We start from the raw sequence: 14,500 nt of genomic DNA on the forward strand, positions 1-14,500 counted from the left end.
AGTCGTTCTTTATTTAATGTAAGTTTTAAAATCGGAATAACTCACCAATCAGATGCTCTAATTATTTTTTTTTCAATCATTCATTTGATAATTTCCTAAATGTATATTTTATGTGGAGTGTCTTGAAATGATATCCGTAATGTTAGATCTAAAAAGTCTAAAATTACTTAGCATACAATATTTCCGGTAATATGTTACATTACATGTGCCTGTTCTGTATTCAATCATTATGTTTCTAGAAATGGACCATTTTTACAAACAGCGATTGGAATGATGATAAAAGTCAAACATGGCCAAATCTAATGAAAGTACTTCAAATATCCCAGATGAATTGAAAGAGAAACTGGCATCTTTAGATACAGCTTTAACACAAGTCGAGTCTATCTTCCAGCCTTTGCTGGGAACTAATCAATCTGAGCTCTACGAAAAGGTAAATTTTTGCAGAAATGCTTAATTACTTATTAGTGATTCAAATGTAATTTGTGTTGGTCCACAGAACCGGTAATTTGTCTGTAATATGTCTTGCGGCGTGACTGTTTTTGAGGGCGAAGCCAAAGTATTGATAGTTTTTGTGGAAATGAGGGGGTTATTTATATTCGGTCTTTCCTATCGATTGGAAAGACCGAATATAAATAACCCCCCAGGGCTCAACATTAACTTTTTTCCTACTTGTCCATTCGGACAAGAGACAAAGATATTTACTTGTCCGAACTTCAACTTCACTTGTCTGAAAAATTTTCTAAAAAGGATATAATATCGTCAACTTGAAAACTGTATTTAATTTACTTAATATATAGTCTATTTTTATACCTGCTTGATTGATTTTTTAAAATCTTATTCTCTTGATAAAAACAACAAACGCATAAAACAAAATTTTATCTAGACCTCCCATCTTGAATCAATGACTTCGTAAGATCCATGGATGCATTCTCTCACCAGAGGGTGCTCTACGTGGTGGAGAGTAGTGTAACGCTCTCTGGTAAGAGATTGCAATGGGTGATTGAAAGTAGTACGCAATAAGTGAACACCAATCCTGATTGAGTTTGACTCAGCTAGTTTACATAGCGATCAAAGTTCATTTTCCATGCATTATACATGTACTTCCGACTCTCAACTACCGATAAACTTTTCACAAAATTGTTTGGAGACTTCTTTACATAAAAAAGCACTTGTCCAATCGGACAAGTGCCCATCAATATTCACTTGTCCGAAATGTTTTTCCACTGGTACCGGACAAGCGGACAAATGTAAATGTTGACCCCTGCTCCCTCGTTTCCACAGAAATTAAAGTATTGACATCTATCAGGTTGGTAACACTTCCCCTATAGCGAGATATTCTTGCAAAAACACGATTATCCCTCTCTAGCAAGAGTAAATATATCCTGTACAATAGATAAAAACACCCATGGAGTACATCTCTTCGTGTTTCGCGTGAAAAGAAGAAAAAATGCCAAAATGTCCGATACTTCTGCAAATATATTAATCAAAACAAAAACACACACGATGTGCATTGGATTTCAGTCTCCTTCCCTCTTACGCCGCAACTTTGATATGAAGTTTCTTGACTGTGTTGTCAATTTTATAGAGACAATTCGCTTCATGCAGAGTTGTGGAAAACATTTTTAGATAACCAGTCATTTGGACTGACAAGAAGGCAACATAAGCCAGTCCGAAATAATTTAACTCAGTCCGAAATCTAAAGTTACAAAATTAAAAAAACAAAACAAAAAGTACACATTCAACATTTATTTCCTTTATTAAACATCGATATACTTCATAATTACATTTACTCAGTCTCCATTTCTATGCTTGTGAAATCTCCACAGCTCCTCGGTTAAGAACAGAATTTTCATGATCTCTTATAGAAGAGTACCTGTATTTTAATGAGGCGATGATAAAATTTTGTAAGCGGTTATTTGGTACGCAGCCGGCAGTCTGTCAATGCAAATATTGCATGCCATTTTAACACCATCGAATTTTAACCATTCCCGCCCCTCTGTCCAATTGTGTTTGAATTCTCTTTGTCGAGATCTTTCGTATTTAACCTTGTTAAACCTTCATCTGTTAGTTTACATTTTTTACCTGGTTTCGCTCCAGCTGTAAATTGGGCCACACGGCCATGCTTGTTTCGCTTTCATCAGCCTCGATCTTTTTAAAGGAAAAAAGTATTACGCAATTGCATTTTAGTTTTACAAGATAATTGCGCTGAAAAATGCTCCGATGCTTGCAGGAAACAAAACAAAAACAAAAAACCAGGCCGGTCATTTGGACCGACATCAATGGCGTTTATAACGGTCGCAAGCATTTTTAATCGGTTTTGCCGGCATGACCGGCAGTTTTCCACAACTCTGTTCATGCTGAGTGTGTGTCGCACTTATTAGGCATTGTTTACATCTCGCTAAAGAGGGATAATCGTGTTTTAGCAAGATCTCGCTAAAGGGGAAATGTTCCCAACCTGTCTATAGCCATATTAAACAGGAACAAAAATATCCCATAGTTAGCACTAAATGTGTGAAGAAAGCACCCTCCTAACTTTAATAGACATTTGATCCGCCTATTCATTGAACGCAGGAAACATAACGCAATTGATGGAAACAGTGCATTGTGACGTCATATTCAGCGTTGGTGTTTAGCAAATTCACAAACATAGGAGACATATGGTACAATCGCATTAATCGAGGAGTGATTATATGGCTAAGAAAATAAGATTTACATGCATGCTTTCATAGATTTTACGTAACATCTCAGAACGACGTGAACTTGGGTACACGAGATTCAATATGGAGAAATACATGTCCATGTGCTTGCATTCGAATCGGCACCATTTGGACCAAAATTTTCAAATTCCATAGGTATGGTTTAATTTTTTGTTAGTTTTCTATATTTTCCTTAAAACATGTTACCTATAGGGAGAGCTCCCTTGAGAGGGCTTTGCCCTCTAATAATAATAGGGCATTAATTTAGGGGTCTATTCCATACCAAAGTTAAGGAATGAGTTTTACTCAAAACTTTGATTCAAATATATCTCTAAAATTCATTTTTCAGGCACCTCAAACTTCTCTCTGATCAAGTCATCCCTATGTTTATCCAGGGGTGACTTTGGTTCGTACTCGGGATTTGATGAGGTTGGGTCTCGGGAACACTTCCCCTATAGTGAGATATTCTCGCTAAAACACGATTATCCCTCTTTAGCAAGAGTAAATATATCCCATACAACCGAGAAAAACACATGTGGATTACTACTACATTTCTTCATGTTTCACATGAAACGAAGAAAAAGTGCTAAAAATGTCTGATACTTCTGCTAATATATGAAATTTATCAGAACAAAAACACTCACAATGTGCATTGGATTTCAGCCTCCCTCCCTCTGATGCACGAAGACTCTTCTGTGAAATTATGTGACAAAGAGTTTAGATTTGTTGTTTTTGGTCTATTATAATGAATTCTGAAAATCATTAAGATGTAGCTTTCTTTAGTAGGGAGATATTTCATAAAGATTAACAAATCTTCTCAATCCCTCGGAGCTGCCAATGACGTCAGTAGAGGGCAGCACTGATGCTGTAGGACACATTGTAGTCAGCACAAAGTGAATTAAATGTGGGACATCAGTTTGAACCTGATTTTACAGAGGAAGAAATCGTTTCTCAGAATGATATGCCTCTTGGCCAGCAGTTGATTTTAATGAGAGAGGAATTTCCCTTGATGTGCTTGTGGAAATTGTAACTATGTACATTCAAGTGGTGTCTGTTGTCATGAGTTTGAACATTTTGTGTCAGATTACATAGATATACACATAAAGTGCAGTTCTGTTCTGTGTGTCTATAAAGTCCTGTATGGTGCTCCTGATGAAATTAGACCGTATTCTTTTGAACCTTTAATTCGTAATGATTTAAACCTTATTGTATTCTAGTTTTTGATTGGCCAAATTCAAATTGAAGAACACAGGTTATTAAGGATATGTAGCCAGTATGAACATCAAATTTAACTCAGGTTCCAGCTTTATATATTATTTATTAATTATATGTAGAAAAAACTTGTAAAATTCACATAAAACATACACAGGACAGACATAGACATTTTATATTTGCTGTAAATTAAACATAACATTTTCTTATACTGGGACACCCTGGAGAAATACAATGCTTTTGTCTTGCCTTTTGAAGGCAAGGTTAGGCTGAGAGTGCTCGGGTAGAAATTGTGCAGTGGGAAAAATGCTACTAGTTGCATGTCTGTCATTTGATTGGTCAGTGAGTTCTTAATCATATATCACATGACACACACCCACTATTTACATCAGATACAGATATGGGTACAAATTCTCAAACATATAACTTCTATTCTTTATCGTTTTCTCAATCAACCACCTGTCATTCATGACCCCCCCACCCCCCCCCACCCCCCCACTATGACTTCAATACTGTATCATTTTCTCAATCAACCATGTACATTACAGCCAGCATGGGAGTGTTTCTCTGGCTATGGCACAGCTTGTGACTGCCATTTATTGGTGTGACCATTCTCACATTTAGAAACAGTTGATATCATGCTGCCTTTGTTGTATACAATAGAAGGAATACATCGACCACAACATATCTGACATACAGACAGCAGCTTATGAAGAGAACTTTCAGAAATCATATAATATTTTTCTTCAGATGGATTTTCTGTGGTTTGTAGTCTGTAATTACATGTTGCCTCCTCCTCATATTCTTCCTCAAACTCTGATAATTCCTCATAGTCACTCAGGCTAAAATCCGGATCTTCCTCAAACTCTGATAATTCCTCATAGTCACTTGAGCTAAAATCCGGATCTTCATCTCTGTTAATAATGGAATGACCTTCATCATCATCGCTGTTAAAATCTTCATTTTCTTGAATCTCTTCATTTTTCTCAAATTCCAAGCTTTTCTCGAATTTTTTATTTTTCTCAGATTGTACACCTTTTTCAAATTCAAGATTTTTGGGGCATTTTTGACACAAGAGACTGCCATCACACTGGACTTGACATTTGTGACACAAGAGACTGCCATCACACTGGACTTGACATTTGTGACACAAGAGACTGCCGTCACACTGGACTTGACATTTGTGACACAAGAGACTGCCGTCACACTGGACTTGAGAGTCAGTCATATGGAAGTGGATGAAGGACTTTCCAGTTTGTATTCTCCGTGTCCGGGTTCTGACTTTTGTGTCAGGACTGGATACCTGCACAGCTTTATCTTCAGTGTTATAAATTTCTGAATGACAGGAGTCTGTTACAGGAGTTGAAAGGTCAATTGAATTGTCAGATTCTAAAGCGCCATCTTCATCAGCATTTTCTCCTCCTTTCATTACTTCTTCTAACACCTGACAATTTATCATTCAAATATAATGAAAATTAGATACTAAATATAAACTTTAAGATGCATTTTGGAAAATCTTTAAATATATATTGCTTTTAAATCAAAATTGTATCTTAAATAATTACCTCTAACTTTCGTCTTTTTCTGTATGTTCCGCACGACGCTGATTTTTTCTTATTCTTTATTCTTGTACTTTTGTTCTTGGTTACCCATGGTACATCAGGCGCAGCATCTTGTTTTAGCTGAGCACGGGCGTTTGGGTACCCAAGTGCAGCTAATCTGGAGGGATGTCTTGAGTATTGACTCGGAGAAAAGTGCTTGCTACATATCTTACTGTGCTTTGTCACAACAAAATCTCTCCTTCGACAATAATGAATCCATAGTTTTTGACGAGTATTATCCTTTGGAAAACCAAAAAATGACACATTCTTATCTACATTTGAAGAGGTAGAACAATTATAAACCACACAGTACACCATTTTTACTACACCAGAAAGAGAGAGGGGATTTCTCAACTTAATAAAATCTTAATCCTGTTTATTGCATGGGCTCTAAAACCATAAGTGTCTGAATTAACAACATTTGTTTGCTCTTCAATAATAGGTAGAAATAATTTAGTATCTTTCTTGGTGGAAAGATGCAGCTGCTCTGCAGCTTTAGTCAAGTCTGACGTCACACTGGGAATTTTCTGATCTTAGAAGCTACAGATATGCATATTGAGGTTGTGCGTCTTATCAATTTAAATCAGTGATACAGCAACAGCTTTGAAGCAATCTGGAAGTGTATTTGGGGAAACTATGCAGAAATTTTATCACATATACATTTTCTGATATGTTGTGAAGTGTTTTTGTGATTATGTCACATGTCCTTTAAATAACAAGTAAGAAAAACACCAAAAAAAATGAAAAATACATTCTGTATTCACATGTATGTAAATCTATATAAACATAACATGCCTTTTGTACGTGTGATAACATTTCCAATTACTCACACAGGTGATAGAATACAGTAACAATTCTGTTGCAGACATGCTATCAAGATTTATGGCCTACAGACAGTTTATCAACTAGGTCAGATGAAGTCAGCTTCTTGGAGAAAAAATCAAGTGGTTTTACCCTCATTTGTTTTGACGAAAATTAAGGAAGCATTTCCTAAAGGACACTGCAAATGTGAAGGGTCTCTCTGATACAGATTCTGAATAATTTAGTATTTTTTATTGTGTAAAATAATTGATATAATTGTTAATTACATCACCAAAATTTACCTGTGGTTGGCCATGTACATCGATTATTGTCAATATATAAATTACATGACAATATTGCAGTACTTTTACATATGACATAGTCACCTTAGTTATCTCCACATATTTTTAAATCTAATAAAATTAATTGATTTGGAATCTTGAAATATACACAGTGATTCTGAGTAAGTTCAGAAGTTGGAGGAGCTGGAGATATTTTGTGGGGGTGTTTTTTTTCTTCTTTTTCTTGATGCATTATTATTAGATTTGGTTTCAATTCTTTTTACTCAAAAACTGTATCCATCAATTCTGATATGAATCCATAATCTTCTGCTGTAACAGCATTGAATGTGTCGATCGATCATCTATGTCAGAGCACAGATGCATGCTGGGAAATAATGGATGACCTTCATAAACCTTTCACTTAGAGTGTTTAATTGATCAAATTATCATGATAAAAACTGTAGCTCTCTTATAAAATATTGGGACAGATCAGGGATATCTCTGATCCAATATTTTCTCAGAACTACTGTAGAGATCTCTGATCTGTCCCAATATTTTCTCTGAGACCTATAGTAGAGATCTCTGATCTGTCCCAATATTTTCTCAGAGCTACTGTAGAGAGATATCTGATCTGTCCCAATATTTTCTCAGAGAGCTACAGTTCCACATGTCCTAAGGTGATATTTTATTGCTTGACGCAAGTTGTATTTGATATATCATTTAGAAACAAACATTAAAGGTTTGACTGACGTTCCCCACCTTCATTAATGCTGAAGACAAAAAAAAAACATGGATAATTTTGTAATTTTGTATTTTGTTTTACAGTTAAATGCAATGGACAAAGCAAAATTAGAGCTGGCAGGAGTGTACTCCATCAACTCATTGTTCTGGAGTAAGTACCGAATGTAAAAGTAGAATTAATGTTTTAAGATTGGTAATTTAATTGTCTCATTCTTAATATGCACTTCTTGAATAATTGATGTTTAGATGTTAAATATCTAAACATTGATAAACATAAATATTGATGTTTATTGTAAATATTGATGTTTGTTGGTATATTAAATGTGAATATTGATGTTTATTGTAAACGTAAATATTAACATCTTTTTGGTAAATGTAAATATTGATGTTTTTATCAATGTTTATTGGTAAATGTAAATTATTGTTTATTGGTAAATGTAAATATTGATGTATATTGTAAATGTAAATATTGATGTATATTGTAAATGTAAATATTGATATTTATTGTAAATGTAAATATTAATGTTTATTATAAATGTAATATTAATGTTTTTGGTAAATGTAAATATTGATGTTTATTGAACTTTTGTGGAGTGTAAATATTAGTGTTTAAATGTTTTCCTTTCAGAGTATCTAAAAATTTGTAGAGTGTAAATATTGATGTTAAATTGTTTTCCTTTCAGTGTATCTAAACATTTGTGGAGTGTAAATATTGATGTTTATTGTAAACGTAATTATAATGTAGTAGTGTTAAGGTGGGTCCTTAGTCCTGGATTTTTGGGGTTTAGGTAGCATTTTTTGGTTTGGAATCAATGGATTAACATTCAGAGTAATGAGAAAAGGCAAATTAGTTAGGGATTTCCATATTAATTTTCATTACAGACACTACTGAAGTAATGTACCCCTATGTAGATTTTTATGAAATTCGTTGGAAACAGTTATCTGTTGTTATTTTAAAATAAAAACAACAACAAAAATTTAAATTGCATTTATTTATCAGGAAACATGTCAATAACTAAAACACATGTCATTTTCAATATGTTCATCTAGTTTTAGTATAATAAGTGCAAAATTATTGAATTAGCCTTGTTCTCCAAAATGTTAAAAAACAAACAAATATGGACACAATTTCCCTATAGCATGGTTTACATATCATTTTTTCTGTTTATAATAGTAGATGTACATCTGTTATAGTTATTTATGGAAAAAAATCCATACCTTTCCTTAATAATTTCAAATCTATAGCTTCCAGAGTATGTATACCCCCATAAAAAACCTAAGCCTTGCACCATACAGCTGAGCTATTCAAAACCATTCATGGATTAAAATTGTATGTAATTTCATGAAAAGACAGGGATAATAATTCCTTATCACCTTGGTAAAATGTTTGTGAAAAATATAGGTAATCTATTGCATAATGGACTTGATAAATAATTTAATGAAAACAGAGTTATTGTCCTTGGATTCAACATTTTGAAACACATCATTGACTATTCAAATATAACTAAGACTTTTGAAATATTTTATGGCTAACAAGATTTTTTACAATAACTATTGAAAAAGACTCCAACAAAATTTATGTTCCAGTCATTAAATTATTGACTTTGCTAAATCTTATGACGTCACAGGAGTGTGGAACTACGTTAAATCTAGGATCTAGAGAGGGCACACATATATTATGTTCAAAAGGGCACTTTTCGTCGCGGTAAGACAATTTCGGGGCACTTTCATTGTATCATACTATGATAGTAATAGAATAATCATTTAGCCTCTTTAAAAGTTAATACGTGCTGCCTTGATTTTAAACTTTTCAATCAACCTTGTGAAATAAAGAACAATTGTTTATATCAACAAATATTTTTAAAAATAGAGAAAAAAGGGCATGGTGCAATTAAAAAGGGCATGGTGCCAGCCAAAAAGGGCATGGTGCAGCGCCTTGCTAATTTGCTATAGATTTAACACTATAATGTTAATGTTTTTGGTAAATGTAAATAATGATGTATATTGTAAATGTAAATATTGATGTTTATTGTAAATGTAAATATTGATGTTTATTGTACATTTGTGGAGTGTAAATATTGATGTTTATCAGTGTATCTAAAAATTTGTGGAGTGTAAGTATTGATGTTTTAATGTGTTTTCCTTTCAGTGGATCTAAACATTTGCGGAGTGTAAATATTGATGTTTATTGTACATTTGTGGAGTATAAATATTAGTGTTTAAATGTTTTCCTTTCAGAGTATCTAAACATTTGTAGAGTGTAAATATTGATGTTAGGATATTTTACTTTCAGTGTATCTAAACATTTGTGGAGTGTAAATATTGATGTTTATTGTAAACATAATTATTGATGTTTAGATGTTTTACTTTCAGTGTATCTAAACATTTGTGGAGTGTAAATATTGATGTTTATTGTAAACATAATTATTGATGTTTAGATGATTTACTTTCAGTGTATCTAAACATTTGTGGAGTGTAAATATTGATGTTTATTGTAAACATAATTATTGATGTTTAGATTTCAGTGTATCTAAACATTTGTGGAGTGTAAATATTGATGTTTATTGTAAACATAATTATTGATGTTTAGATGATTTACTTTCAGTGTATCTAAACATTTGTGGAGTGTAAATATTGATGTTTATTGTAAACATAATTATTGATGTTTAAATGATTTACTTTCAGTGTATCTAAACATTTGTGGAGTGTAAATATTGATGTTTATTGTAAACATAATTATTGATGTTTAGATGTTTTACTTTCAGTGTATCTAAACATTTGTGGAGTGAACCCAAAGGAACATGGTGTAAAACAAGAATTGGTAAATAAAATAATGCATCTTCATTTTTTTGATGTCCTGGAAATTGAAGACTGCCTACTAAACTATTTGTCCACACTTGAAATTTGGTCATAACTTTTGAACTATGCTATCAATTCCAGATTTAGAAATCGGAAAGGTGAAAGTGACATGTAGGGTAAATTTCAAATCTGCTGCAACAGACAGGGCCATGGTATTTCACAAATCTGGCTGTTCCAGATATGTCCCTACTTTTTATACACCCGTCTTTAGCAGTCTTCACGAAAACTCAGTGGTCCGAAGACCGAGGCCAGTGAATTTTACGGTCGGGTCAGTGAAAATAAAAAATCAGGAAGTCCGATGGGCTTGTAGACTTTTTGTAAGTCACATTAAATATAATATTGGATTTAGATATTCTAAACGTCTTATTTGCTTAAATTTACCATCAAAATAAAAATAAATCAATAAATAGCACATAGAGTAAGTGTTTGGACATCGTGGTTTGTTTCCTTAAAGTAAAGAACGATAACTATACTTGTAATTGTCAAGATAACTTGTACCTTGATCACATGAATATTCAACGAACATCTACACACCAGTATTTGCTGCTTTATTGCATTGTCCAATTAAAATAAACTTCGTCAAATGCAGTTATCTCTGATTTTATGCAATTTCTATAGTTTAATATAGAATTAATTGTTTGCATTTGATGTTGGTAGAGAAGGCTACTCCCTAAGGTGCACTCGGGCTGTTTTCATGTTTGTAAAAAATACGTGAATTTGTAGTATTGTTGTTTGCGGCGGAGAGAGAGAGAGAGAGAATACCGTGTACGGTGTTGTTTTTCTGGTATCAACAGAAAGGATGTCTTAGGGTGGATATGAATACGAGTAATAACCTTAATTTCAGTAAATTAATCATACAATTTTACAATGCATTCCATAATGTATGTGATAAACATGTACTATGAAAATTTGGGGGGCCAGTAAATTTTACTGTGGGCCAGTAAATTAAGACAGTTCACTGGTCCGACTGGCCAGCAAGTTTTAAATGTTTTCGTGAAGACTGCTTTAGACCATCCGTCCGTTTTTGTTTGTTTGTTTCTAATTGTATTTCTCTGTCTCATGTCAAGCTGAAACTTGCTATGTAGCTTCTTTGTGGATCATTCTAGATCTTGTTGCAATTCTTATCCATTTTGACCTCTCTTGCAGGAGTTTTGCCCCTTTCATTTAAAAATTGTGGCAAGGATTTTAATTTTCTAAAAATTTTTAAGAAAATTACAGGTTGTTGAACTTAGTCCATTTTTAGGAAATATTCATATTATGCAAAGAAAGTATATGTTACAGTCTGATGATGGCTGATACTACCTGAAGCAAACTTCTACAAATTATGGCTTTAAAAAAAACACCCTATGTAAGCAATTTCACGAGCGTATTATGTACCGTTTGTGGTACTCTTGTTAAATGATTGATATAAGGCAGTAAAGGACTGTGTATTTGTACTTGTATTTCGCTTCCCCATCCAAATTGATGGCCTGATAAATGTATTGTTTTTATGCCCCATTTTTGGTGTATGTCTGTTCACAAAATCTTTAACCTTGACCATAACTTGAATAGTTGGTGATAGGGCTTTCATATTTCACATGTATATTAAGTCATTTTGACCAACCTTTTATAAGATACGTAGCAAAAGATTTAACCTCATGACTTTGACATTTGACCTACTTTTGAAAACTTTAACCTTGGCTATAATGTGTGAATAGTTAGTGCTTGGGCATTCATATTTCACATGAGTATATTCCTTGTGACAAAACCTTTCTATGTGAACAGTTAGTGCTAGGGCTTGAACATTTCACGTGATTGCATATTCCTTGTGACAAGACCTCTCTTTTTGTACCAACATTTTTGACGTCATGACTTGGAGTTTGGCCGTACATAGGCATCAGTGTTTTCAACGTTTTGCTGTTTCTGTATTGAAGTCTAGACAGACGATTATGTCAGGCTGGATATCAATGATTATGTCTTCTTGTAGGACAGGGTTAGGAGTTACATGGACAGAGCAAAAAACATAAAAGACAGGGAAAAGGCTCCAAGAGTGGACAAGGCAGCCTCCAAGAGGTTCGTCAAAAGTGCACTGTGGAAAGCTGCTCAGAAACAACAGAATCCTGCTGAGAGCGAAGGGGAGAGTACTCCAGGTCCATCACAAAACGTGGAAGAGGGTAAGTTACGGACAGGGCAAGATTTGAAATGATGTTAAATTTGCTAACATTTTTTAGATGGTGTGGAAATAATGTTTGAATGTTTTACTAATCATGAAGAGATTAAAAAGTTCTATTTTGATTTTATGGTTGTCAATCCATAATGAATATTATTTCAATGTGTAATGGAAGTTATTTAAAAGAAAATTGAAAGTTGTTATAGAATGAGTAAATCATTTCAAAATTATATTCTTTTTATCATTTTCACATGTTTGTTAGGGTGAACTATCAAGAACTATCAAGAACTTTTGGCATGTACTATGTTTTTTACATGAGATGTCTACCCTTGTCAAAACAAAGCTATCTCTTTATATATTTTGATATTGGCAGAATTTGTGCTTTTCTTGTAAACTTTAACATTAAACCTGGGAATCAATCTTCATCATCAACCGGAAGTAAAATATGGCCTGTATGGATTGATAATGTTAAATAAAATTGCAATTAATATTGCATTAACTGTTTAGATGCAGGATTCGGAACTGAGCAATTCACTTTCACAATATACAGCACACAATAATTGATTTTTGCGTGTGCATGATTGTATGAAATCCTGTTCAACATTTCATATTCTGAAAATGTTTTATTTCTTTGTGATTTCTAGCTCCTTCCTCTTCAAAAGCTGACACACCTCACACGGAAGACACCACAGAACCACCCACCAAAAAAAGGAGGAAACAATGAGCCTTCTCTTATATCAGTGCCAATAAGATGAAAATTCCTTGTTCCATGATGCCATGTTTACATGACGCTATAATTTTTAAAAAATCGTGGATAATATTTGTTTGACATTATTGCTAAGATCTCTAGTTATTTCACTGAAGCTGCTTAACCAGGAGCACGAGATGGGCATTGTGTGATGTATGAACAGAACATGCCATGAAATGAAGTCCAGACTGTATTGTTTAGTTTGTTTATACATGACTAAATAACTGTACATTAAATATTACAAGTGTTGTTTGATTTTTGGCAGAGAAGGGCAGAATATTCTATGGTTTTTTAATGTATAGGAAGTGATATCTGATATATCTGAATGCACTGTTCCATCGAGTTTTAAGGAAGCATTGGTTAGACAGCTGCTTAAAAAACCAGGCTTGCAAAAAGGTAATTTAAAAATTATCGACCTGTTTTGAACTTACCTTTCAGTCTAGTTCAAACGCGAAAGTAAATCAAGGTTTTGACATAAAAATCTATATACAAAATATTAATTCTATTCCTTAAATGGTTTGGGAGATATTGATTAAATCAGGTTTTTAAGAAAGTATGTCAAGGTCACAGGATCAAATACTATTGTATCACAAATTTCTTATGAGGATACTTTTAGAAAAGAAGTCTGGAAAACTGTGTTGTGGAAGGACAGACATGCCTCGACCACATTGTGGTGGGGGCATAAAAATTGAAGCCCCTCCTAAAATGGCTCCAAATATATTTGATTGTTTTTTTTATAGTAGGTCAAACTCTTGAGTTCAAAGTCAAAGGTCATGAAATGAAATGAACTGTCTTGTGATAAGAAATATACAAAATATGAAAGATCTACCTTCATGACGTATTGAGTAGGTACTAAGATTTTTATCAAAAGTAGGTCTAACTTCCTTGTCAAGGTCACAAAATAACACACCATTTCATCACATGAAAGGCCTTTCAGTTAAAAAAAAAAATGTGAATACAAAATATGAAAGCCCTAACCTAAATAGTTCAAGATATATCCTATATATAAAACAGATTATAACACTTGTGATCCCCTACTGTGGCCCCACCCTACTCCCGGGGTTTCATGTAAATTTCAACTTTTCTGGTCCTGTGGTTTTTGAAAATATTTTCCTTATATACTTGTATGTAAAACTTTGATCCCATATTGTGGCCTCAACCTTTGATTTCCATTGTGAATTTTGCAATTCAAGGGTTTTGACTCTAGGACAGGTCCTATCGTACAAGTGTTACATATACATGTATTTTGTTATGTCATCGGTATAGGCACTTTTGGGGGCATTTAAAAATTGAGAATACATCTTGTTTTAGACTTATTTAATATATTGGATGCAGAACCCCCATATTTGTTTAATTGATATACAGGGGTATTACATGTTAAAATTACCTGTAAATTAAAAAAAAATCATGAT

The 14,500-nt window shown here is 33.4% G+C and overlaps 2 protein-coding genes across 2 annotated transcripts; one reads left to right on the forward strand and one right to left on the reverse strand.

Annotated features, from left to right (window-relative positions):
* The first annotated feature begins 164 nt into the window (after positions 1–164).
* LOC125649928 (nuclear nucleic acid-binding protein C1D-like) lies at positions 165–13,337 on the forward strand. The gene is made up of 5 exons (XM_048877793.2): positions 165–430; positions 7,417–7,483; positions 10,098–10,153; positions 12,158–12,344; positions 12,985–13,337. Exons 1-5 carry the CDS (start codon positions 290–292, stop codon positions 13,062–13,064), a joined length of 531 nt encoding a protein of 176 aa, XP_048733750.2. The 5' UTR covers positions 165–289; the 3' UTR covers positions 13,065–13,337.
* Positions 3,377–6,538, reverse strand: LOC130054838 (uncharacterized). Its single transcript, XM_056165760.1, has 2 exons — positions 5,474–6,538; positions 3,377–5,352 (listed from the first exon to the last, which is right to left on the reverse strand). Exons 1-2 carry the CDS (start codon positions 5,825–5,827, stop codon positions 4,480–4,482), a joined length of 1,227 nt encoding a protein of 408 aa, XP_056021735.1. The 5' UTR covers positions 5,828–6,538; the 3' UTR covers positions 3,377–4,479.
* Positions 13,338–14,500: the final 1,163 nt, after the last annotated feature.

Source organism: Ostrea edulis, chromosome 5 (assembly GCF_947568905.1).
Source record: "Ostrea edulis chromosome 5, xbOstEdul1.1, whole genome shotgun sequence".
NCBI lineage: Eukaryota > Metazoa > Mollusca > Bivalvia > Ostreida > Ostreidae > Ostrea > Ostrea edulis.